This window comes from Etheostoma cragini, chromosome 16 (genome assembly GCF_013103735.1).
Source record: "Etheostoma cragini isolate CJK2018 chromosome 16, CSU_Ecrag_1.0, whole genome shotgun sequence".
Taxonomy (NCBI): Eukaryota; Metazoa; Chordata; class Actinopteri; order Perciformes; family Percidae; genus Etheostoma; species Etheostoma cragini.
The window spans coordinates 704,651-714,926 of record NC_048422.1 but is presented as its reverse complement, the minus strand read 5'-3'; the positions used below and the strand labels follow the sequence as shown (position 1 = coordinate 714,926).

The 10,276-nt window shown below is 40.5% G+C and overlaps 1 protein-coding gene across 4 annotated transcripts in view; it reads right to left on the bottom strand.

The window, feature by feature from the left end:
• The window catches only part of chd1 (chromodomain helicase DNA binding protein 1), a 35,105-nt gene extending 26,351 nt beyond the window's left edge, over positions 1-8,754 (bottom strand). For 3 of the 4 annotated variants that reach the window (XR_004659866.1, XM_034895890.1, XM_034895889.1), the window contains exons 1-7: positions 6,559-6,611; positions 4,494-4,701; positions 3,603-3,722; positions 2,825-3,021; positions 2,367-2,641; positions 1,168-1,393; positions 323-423 (exon numbers count right to left, since the gene is read on the bottom strand). Coding sequence is in view for 3 of the 4 variants with exons in the window: in XM_034895890.1 (XP_034751781.1) it covers positions 323-423; positions 1,168-1,393; positions 2,367-2,641; positions 2,825-3,021; positions 3,603-3,722; positions 4,494-4,701; positions 6,559-6,611 (1,180 nt within the window). In the remaining variant the exon portion in view is untranslated. Of the gene's footprint in view, positions 1-322; positions 424-1,167; positions 1,394-2,366; positions 2,642-2,824; positions 3,022-3,602; positions 3,723-4,493; positions 4,702-6,558; positions 6,675-8,175 lie in introns of those variants that run through there. The other variant, XM_034895888.1, reaches the window with a different exon arrangement.
• Between the last annotated feature and the right edge of the window lie 1,522 nt (positions 8,755-10,276).

The window sequence follows — 10,276 nt, the reverse complement described above, 5'->3', positions numbered from 1 at the left end:
AGAGTCTGGTCATTACCCCTCTCAGAGTCTGGCCGTTACCCCTCTAAGAGTCTGGCTGTTATCCCTCTCAGAGTCTGGTTTTTACTCCTCTCCATGGCAGTCTGCTGCACTTCATATATTTATGACAGAGCTAGCTAGCTAAATTAGCCAAAGCGAGTGAAAGCGGAGTGCAGACTGATTTGCTCTTGCGAGTCACGTGACCAAATCACAGCCTTTTAGATTAGGAAATCTCGTAACTTATTGCAATATTATTGCAAAAGCAATTAATTGTTCAGCCCTACTTCATACACACAAATAGTGATGCATCGGGCAGAAAAGGTACCTATGATTCGCTCAACAAGCTGGTACTGAGAGTGCAGGTCATCCATCATTTCTTGCTGACAGTTGAAATACTCGATATCCTCTGGTGAGGCCGCCTTTAACCTGGGCAGAGGAAAAAACACATTTAAAAATAAGTGATGGCCTGTATTCCATTTCTAATCTGAGTCCAACCAACTATTTTTAGAGGACACTAAATCAAATTTTACATTCAACAAATTGTTATCGTTAATCACAAAAAAGCAAGCAACCTTTTGACAGTTAGATGACCGGTTTAGCTCCCTGAAGAAACTGAAATACTGTTCAGCATTGCAGCAAAATCACAGGGTAACATCACACGGTTGACAGTCCGTTTTTATTTTACTTTTTAAATATTGAATGATCAATGAATGATGTCAATATTGATCGCAAGAATCACCGTTATCATTTTGGCCCTAACCATGCAGACATACTCAGTGTTCAGTAGATGACCGGACAGCTTTCACGGTTGGTATGTAAAACTGTTTGTTTACCTTTTGTAAGTAGGGCTGGGCAACATATTCTTCTGTCACAATGTGCTTCTTTATAAAAATATCTTCAAAATTAGATTTTAGATATAATCATCAATAACGTGGATATAATAGCCAAGTGGCTTAAGGCAAATAATAGAACAGCTTAAAAGAAAATAACATCACTTTACTGTATTGCAGCCTTTAAAACCAGGAAAAGACAACTCTTAAGACTTATCTACAATATCTTCAATCCACAACGATGTCTAGTCTTATGTCACACTATTGATTTAATATTGATATATTGCCCAGGCCTATTTGTGAAACTGTGATCAAATTGAATAAGGCAGGAAGCTCTCACCATCTCTTTTTATCCGATTCCTTCTTCTTGAAATTGTCTAGTTTCTTCATGCCCCTGACGTTCTGTAGCTTAAGTGTTTCCTCTGTCTCCCAAGTGTTGTGGATATGGGCCCAGTTCTTCCACTTTATCAGATACTGGATATCACCAGCCTCTTTGTTGGGATTGAAGTTGGCATTGGGGTCCCCGTCTGCTTCTACAGCGTATACAGTGGTTATACTTCCTGTGGCTGTTAGGAAGAAGAAAAAGTACTGTGTAACATTTATTTTTTCTTCCTAAAAGATGGTGAACAGTACAGAGAAACAGGACGTTCAACCTGTTTTCATTACACCAAAGCAGAGATGTGGACTCTTGGACTCGGGTAGACTCGAGTCAGTTTGCAACATGACAAAGACAAAAAAAGCCCTCAAGACTTGACTTGAACTTGGAAGTTATTGGCTCGAGAATTGAGGCATGATGACTCTGATAACTTGCATGTATTCAAAGGTTTGGATGTTAGCTGTTAAAGTAAAACTATATACTGTAATTTAAATGTGTCTTTATGTCTAACTATCTAGCAGCTACAGCAGAGCAAACTGTGAAACTCAAAAAGCTGCGTGATATGTAACGGTCATGATTGGATGACTGGCTGTCAGTCCAAATCGTGACTATGGCATTACTTATCATGAAAGACTCCTGACGAAGCGTCATTAGTTGGACCAGACCAGCACTATGGCTATGTGTGCAACGAGTAATCACTTTGGGATTTAAACATTTCACGCAAACAGCTGAATGCGAGACCTGATCGAAGATTTCAGAGAGCCAGACTACAACCTTAAACTTTGTCCCCAAAAAAGAACTCAAGACTTGCATGCAACTCGGACCAAATTACTTAGACGTACTGGGACTTCTGCATGTATGCGGATTCAATTGAAAGGGCATATATAACCAATATGTATGTGACTGCTTGAATTTGTTGAAGAAGAAACCATGTCTAGCAATAATATTATTCAAGAGGTGATGCATCATGATTTTGAATTGATTTGTTGAAGGGATAATCGTAGTATAATTGAATGGTGAGACTAGTGAAGTTTCATAAGCCCACTATTCCCTCCTTCTCCCTACAACTCTTGAAATGTAATCACAATCCTGAAATTGAATAGCTGGCTAAATACGTGTCTATAGCTATGGTTAAATCATCAATCTTAGCCCATGTTCCTTACCTCTTTTTCTTCCTATCCTGCAGTCCATCACTCTCTCCAGTGTTTCAAACTCATCTTCCTCAGGCTGGGGGACATCTTCGCCCAGGACCTCCACCAGGTCGTCTGAATCTGTCTTCAGCTCCTCGTCCTCCTTGTAGCTGACGTTGACGGTGGCCTGCCGCCGAGGCCCCGCAGACGCCGCTTTCTTGTAGTTCTCATCCTCATCGTCAGAAGAGGAACACTTCTGGGATTTCTTCTTCTGGTTGCTGCTTTTCTTCCCATTCCGAAAATTCATCCTGAGATGTGATGAAAAATTATAGTATATGTGCTGTGTTAAACTCGCGCCACTCTTTGTGTTCCTTTAAAAGATCATAGGTCATATGTTTAATACCTTTACAGCTGAGGTGAGGGAAATCTCTTCAGAGAATAATGTAAACCTGTGTACCCATGCAGCCATTGAACGTCTACTGTCCACTTACTTGGTTGGAGGCTTTCTGCTTTTGATTTTGTGACTGGGCTCGTAGTCTGATGCCGTTTCGTCACTGTTGTCCTCCGCTGATGAGTCTGATCCAGAACCACTCCCAGATCCAGAACCTGACCCGGAGTCAGAAGAGCCTGAATTTCTTCTTTTTTTGGATCCACTTGATGAGTCGGATCCGTCGCTACTTGACGAGTCCTAGAGTAGATTATTATCAAAGACATACAGTTCATTTATAATCACATAGCACAAATTCATTGTGCATATATATATATATATATATATGCAGATATATAGCAGGCATGTATTGTCAAGAGAGAGAGATTATTTTATTAGGAATTTGTTTATATAATAAATCCATCCTAATATTGTCCATTTTCATAGTTTGTATATATAGTAAAGATGTCTTAGAATCTAATTTATTTAACTATTGTTTTTTCCTTCATATTGCAACTTTTGAGTTTCATATTTGCCATACAAATAGATTTGTGTGTGTACAGTTGAAGCTATTAGTCGGTAGGAAATGCTTCAACTCCTATGGCCAAGCCAAGTTTCCTTGTGTGTCTTGCTTGTCACCTGTTGATCACAGTGAAGGGGGTTGACCCCTGAGTTTGTGACAATTTAGGCCCAGGCTTACTTAAGGTGGACTGACCTTTATGTAGGACTAGCTTTTCTCATTTTAGTGACAAGCCACTCCTCAGAGTTTTGCTCAGGGTGTTGATTAGTTCCCATTCAAACAGCACTGAAAAAAAGTGTATTGGGGATCATTTTAAACAAACCTCATCCGATCCACTATTTGAGGAGCTTTGTCTCTTTTGCTGCTGCTGCTGCTGCTGCTGCTGTTTCCTGAGCATAGCAGATCTTTGCACTGCAAGGATACTTGGGTTGGACTTCCAGAACTGCAATCAATGAGTGTAGCGGATGGTTAGCCAAGAATATATCAACAGGTTGAAAAGGCTTTCACATGACAAGAGTAGACCACTGTGTTAAACATCCAAAATGAACTGTGCCACCAGCTGCTCCAAAACAATGTGTCAAACTATGTCAAAGGTCAAAACCATCTGAACTCGTAGCACTACAAACCTGCGGGTTTAAAGCAGTTCCCCAGTGTTAAGCACTCTGATGCTGAGTATATTGTATATAACAGCAGCTTTACAGTTAACACATTATAAAATATCTACATGTCAGAATAATTTCTCCATGTCCAGTTTAATTACATCAAGGGTTGCAAAAAATTCAATAATTCGATTTTAACCACTGCAGTATCAACTGGCACAATAAACACATCGCAAAAGGCTGCCACATATCACCAGAGAGCAGACAGAGAATTTTTGTGTAAGTTAAAAGAAACTATCAGTTGAAAACTGCAATTTATTATGTAACAGTCATGCTTTTTTTAGTGGTGGCTTTTATATTGAATTCAACGTCCAATTAATTCAATAAAAGAATGTTGGAAATTATTTCCTTTCATTGGTTTTAAAATCAACAAGCAATTTGTTTTATTTCAGCAGAACACTGAAAGCAGCAGAACTGAGCACATTTTAATATGTTTAATTATCACAAATAATATCGTTATCACGATATTCAACGACATTATTGCCTTGTTTTCCTCATATTGTGAAGCCCTAATAATTATGTTTGTTTCATTCATTGACATCACATGTCTTTACCTCAGCTCCGTCTATGTTTGACTTGTTTGGCGGTTCCATCTTCTGCTTGGACTTCTCTGTGTCAGAGTCTGATGCGCTGCCAGAGTCTGAGCCACTACCTGAGTCGCTGCTCCCTGATTGGCTGCTGCTGCTTGAGGAGCTGGAACTGGAGCCCGAGGCAGACCCTGATGCAGAGCCGGATCCAGAACCGGATTCATCATCAGAATTACTGTCACAGGTAAAGAGAAGAGTTAATAATATTTAGTGAATCATCCATCAATGAAATCAGTTTTGCACACTGGACTCTAGGGCCGACCCAAATGATTCAAAGCTTTGACAGTTGCCATGGTAAACAACGTCCAAATCAGTATTCAAAAGATTTTTTTCTTGGCTTTTATTAAACATGCATTACCCCAAACATCACCCATGCAATGAGGAATAGTAATCCTACACTTTTCATTATGCCCCAACATTAATAAATTCTAGTAAATATTCTATGGCCTTGTGCACAGATAAAACACAACTGCACATAGATACATAAAAGTGTTGCTTGTGTGTAGCTTATTCTTTTAGACAATGACAGGAGGCCCTACCATTTATTTATTATATAAGAAGACTGTGTTAATGCAGTTAGAGTGCCACCATAGGGGAAGGGATGTCCAGCATGAAAGTTGAGCCTTGCACAACTTCTACCACAATGCAACCCAATGTCATCTGGCAATTCAATGTGTTAGGCAAGTATAAACGTGTGTGTATGTTTGTGTGTGTATATATCTATAGCATATACAGCAGTGTCCCAGACAGAGAAATGGGAGACAGGAGGTAGGAAGGATGGGTGGAACGGTACATGTTTTTGTGTTAAACTGAAACGGTCCGGGCGTATCGGTTTGGTACGTTAGAATACACAGTATTAAAACAAATAAAACTTGCTTGAAAACCAATTAATGTAATAAGTTACTGCTGTTAGATAAGCGTTTCTTTAGGGATAGGTAATCTGTAGCCCTCCCTTAGCTCTGCCAACACGCCGATGTCCAGTGAGTGAGTCAGAGCTAGCAGCACTAAGGACGAGTAGTAGCCTATGGGGAATGGTGGCGACCCACGGGGAAACTTGGGTTTCCCAGACAGTTACAGTCGTACAGGCAAGAGAGTGGTGGAAAAGACAAGGACTGTGTGTCGGCGTTGTTCAACAGTTGTCGGGTATGTGAGTGGAAATACATCTAATCATTAGCCAGATGTGCCAATCACTAGAACAAGATTAAAAAAAAACTGTCCAACTTCTCGCCTCTAAAGTGCTTAACCAGCTTTTAGATACAAAAATAAATAAATAAATGAAGCAATCAGAATTTACATCTCATCTCCAATACGCCCATATTCACTTGTAGAGAAACCTGACTTCAAGTATTTGCTGCGTGTACTTGAAACTCGTTACAACATGCCATCCCATCCACACATGAGGCAATCTGTAGTCCTTCCATATACAGCCAAAGACGGATGTTGATGGAGCATGAGTTGGCAGCTGCACCCTTCGTTTCACTAATGACTGATGGTTGGACTTCTCGTGCTACGGAAAGCTATCTAACGGTGATTGCTCATTTTATTGACTGAGAGGGAAATAAAAGCATAAGTTGTACAGACGTGGCCGCTGTATGAGACAGCAAACACACTCACCTAGCTGAGGAGCTACAGGAGGTCGTGGCAGAGTGGAAACTAGAAAGGTATGCCTGTCGCACTTAATAGCAAGAATACCTTCTCTTATCTTTTGTGGTGGAAGGTCTTGCCTAAGTAGAATTTTTTTCAAATTATTATTCTATGTAATTTGCACTTTCATAAATTAGAGATGCTTTATTTTCAGTGTTATAGCTGACTGAATGAACCCAGGTACAAACCGAACAGTGACATCTGTGTACCATTACACCCCTAGTAGGAAGTATTTTGTTCCAGTCTAATGTGTAAGGGGCCAGAAACAAAGTTACATACTGATATATTATGAGCTGAGATGACACTTCAATAAAAACAAACAATTTGAACCAATATATCATGAAAACTGTGCTGATGTCTTTTTGGGAAAGATGAACAATTGATTTACCTTGATTCTCCACTACTGTTGCTTACACTTTCATCCTCACTTCGTCCAGCCATGTTGAAGTCCAACAGATAGACTTCCCCCAGACAACCTGTAGTATAAGGTTCCACGTGGTTAACCTGTATGAGATGATACACATTAACATTAGAACATACTGTCTTTGAAAATGCCAGGACTGTACCTTCAACGTAAACTTATTTCAGGAACATTATGCTTTTCCAGCAATATGTATTAAAAGGATCTGATAAGTGTTGTTATAAAATTCGGCACTACATAAAAAATATCACATTGCAGGTACAAATCCTCATGCTTACAAAGTAAGATGCATTTGCAGCCCAGTACGCCAAAGTCCAACCAATGAACTGTCCTTGTGGAGCTGTCAGTTCACTTGCGCACGAGCTATTTATTTATTTATTTTTTAAATGTGAACATTTGAGAAAAGTAATTTAGGCTCTGCGTTTTAGTTCTAGGAGAAGTTAACTTCCCGCGTATCTCACCAAAGCACTTGTTTTTATGGATATGTCAAGCTGAAGTCAGAACAGCCGAGATGTGCGAACGGCTGCAGCTCCATGTAACGTTGACGGACTGTGAACTTAGCTGTACCCTCACCGCAGAGGCCTATCAGGCCCGCGGAGCAGCAGCGGGTTTTCACATCCACACAAAGCCCCGTGATTCAAATTAACACATTAGCCATAGCCATGCCCCAAAAAGCGTCTTATAGTAAACAGGCTCATGCCAACCTCGGTGTAGTCTAGTCTTAGTGCTGCTGCAGGTTTTAGCTTGTAGCTAACTAGCCATTACGGGCTAATGACGAGCTATTGGCGGGGTAGGCTGGCAGTAACGTTAATGTATGCAGACTTTGCCAAGGCGCCAGCCAGTATTCAACATTCGAGCAATGGAGTGCACTACCGTGTTAACGCTAGCGGTTTGATTGAAATTATTAATGCTGGCCACTTTATTGCTACATGAGTATGATGACTGTCCCCTATAACCATTACCAACTACTGTTGGCTAGCTCTTATGCGTTGTGCTAGTATTATGATTCTCTGCGTTCCAAAATCATAACAATGTAACGTTAAAAGCAACCATTATAATCAAACATGTGCCGCAACAATGTGGGTCAAAGGTTTTATGCCGTGCCAGGTGTGGTGTGTTTTACGTGGGGAGCTAAATAAACAAGAAGTGAGAAGGCTGATAGCCCAGCGTTTACTGAGGTTGCCAAGGAAAGTAGCTAGCGCTATGAAGCACGAGGCTAGCACGGAAGCTAACAAAATGACAAAACTTTACGCTAGCTAGCTAGTTTATCTTAGCAAGGTACCACTGTAATGAGCCTTTTCCGGTTCTAGCCGATACTCGGCGTTCAGCCGTCACCACTATTTGACTAGCTATGCAAATGGATGTGCAAATAGTGGACCAAAGTAGAGTGCTTCAGTTATTAAGTATTCATTATTAAACCCACAACGTTAGCTACCCTAACTTCTACCTCTTCCATCTTGTTTTCATTCGCCGCTCACTTCTCGCGGCTTTTACCACATCAACATGCAACTTTTGCTTCCTTTCCCACTCACCTAGGGGATAAGTAACTTCACGTTGGATGTTACCTGTGTTATTTTATGTTACCTGCCAAACTCCAATGAAATTGTTGTTTTAAATCCGCCTTTCCACTTCAGAGGTCCTTTCTTCTTTTATTTAACTAGCAGCTGCGCTAGCTAACGCTGCCTTACGCTAGCTAGCTATCTCCCAGATAGGGAGAGCAGCCCCGAACGATTGAGTTCGGTACAAACTGGGGCAATGTTGGTTTTCCTCTACTTCCAAAAAACAAGTAAGTCCCCTTTCCCGACTGAGATGTAATCAAGAATATCCCTCGTTGGTCAACTGCGATTGTAGAAAGCTGGCATTTCAATCCAGGGTCTTCCGACAACCGGCCTCCGCCATGACGCCGTAGGGTTCACTTCAGTAGGAAACCCCGGACAGTGACGTAACGACTGTGCGCCTCTCTACTCTGCATCAACAGAGAACATCTGGCAGCGAAATGGAATAATACACTGATGTGTTAACTTGAGCCCCAACAACAGGGGAATGAACGTGGCTGCGACGAGGGGTTTACAGGAGGACAGGTAGAAAGAGAATGGCGTCTTTGAGTCCCGGTGGATTTCGAAACTGTTGAATGTGTGGCAAGTGAATCAAAATAAAATCAAAGAGGATGGACCAAAGTAAGATTGAAGGATGGAGAAGGGGGGGTAAGAGACCATTCCAGTGGCAAGTGACAGCCAGCCAGATTGTTATAAGTCTATAGGCTTACACCAGTAAATCCAGGCCTATGATGGGCTACATTATGGAGAGGAAGGGCGACACACTGTAAAAGGACCTGATGCATTTACTAGGCTTAACTCATGTAAGCAACAGAGTACAGTCAGCTATTCATCCTACAGTGGTCTCCAGCGAAGTAGCTGGTGTTAGTACTGTAGACTAGGTGTCACAATATGACATAACAATGTAGTAAGTTTTGTGATTCAGAGTTTGGTTAGACAGAAATGTCAGGAATTATAGATGAATGAAAGCATTAATACAGCTGTAATCGCGGGGATGTCCAATCAATTGGGAAAAGCAGTTGCAAAAAGAGAGTTAGGATGGTACCGTGGTGGAATAAAGATGCTCTGAAGTGAATAAAAACTGAAGACCAGAATTTTTAGAAAGCAACAAAAGCATACATTTGCTACAGAATGTGTATTTGATTTAAAAAAAAGAACTACTCCGTCAGATACATTCATATGGGAAATGATAAAAAAAGGTGCAGGTTATAAGACAGGAAATCTATCTTCATGTGTTACAGAAAAGGGGTCAATGGAGAAGGCAGAAAATATTAGACATCCGTTATGGGCGAAGGAATTACTAGACAATGGCTGTACCCTAGGGCAGGGCTCTTCGATGGTTTTTAAATCAGTGACAGAGGGATGGAGCAAGGAACCACTATATGTTGTACAAAAGGAAGTTCCATTTTATACAATAGGGCCTACTATAACGTGTAGGTGGCCTAAAGCCTTTATACATAGATTTTTAGTGTAAAGAATACTAAGCTAATTAATGATGGTTGGCACAATAATGGTTGGTAAATGTTAGCAGGTCTCCCATTGGGCAAGATGTAAAACGGTTTATGGAAATGTAAGCATTTGCATCAATCATGTATGAAATATGGGCTAGTTGGAATCCGCAACATGGAGACAAATCCTTATCTCAAAATAATAAGGTTCTATCTGCATTCAGATCAGTTTTGAGATGTTGAGGTTTTAAGTTGTAGCATTGCAAATAGCAAAACTGACAAATGGAGCACATTTACACCATAAAGGTATTATAAGATACCAAAATTCTACATGAATTGGACATTAGGGTTTTTGAAACAGGCTAATTGTAGATTTAACCTTGTAGTTCTAAAAACTAACAGCAGCATTGGAATTATATGGTTCTAGCTTCAAAAACAGAAAGAGGAACAATGATTATCAAAGAAAAAAACCATTTTGGCTAAATCCACTTTTCCTGAATGGGAGGACCCAATCTTCCCTCGCTGCACCTCTGGTTCTGCTCTGACCAGATGTTCAGGTGTTGACAAACTGGTGGAGAGGAGGGGATGATAAACCATGAATTGTTTTATAGATGAGACATATGAATATTTTACCATGTTTTCCCAGTTAAGTAAACTGTGTTTTTTTAGGAGTGGACGATG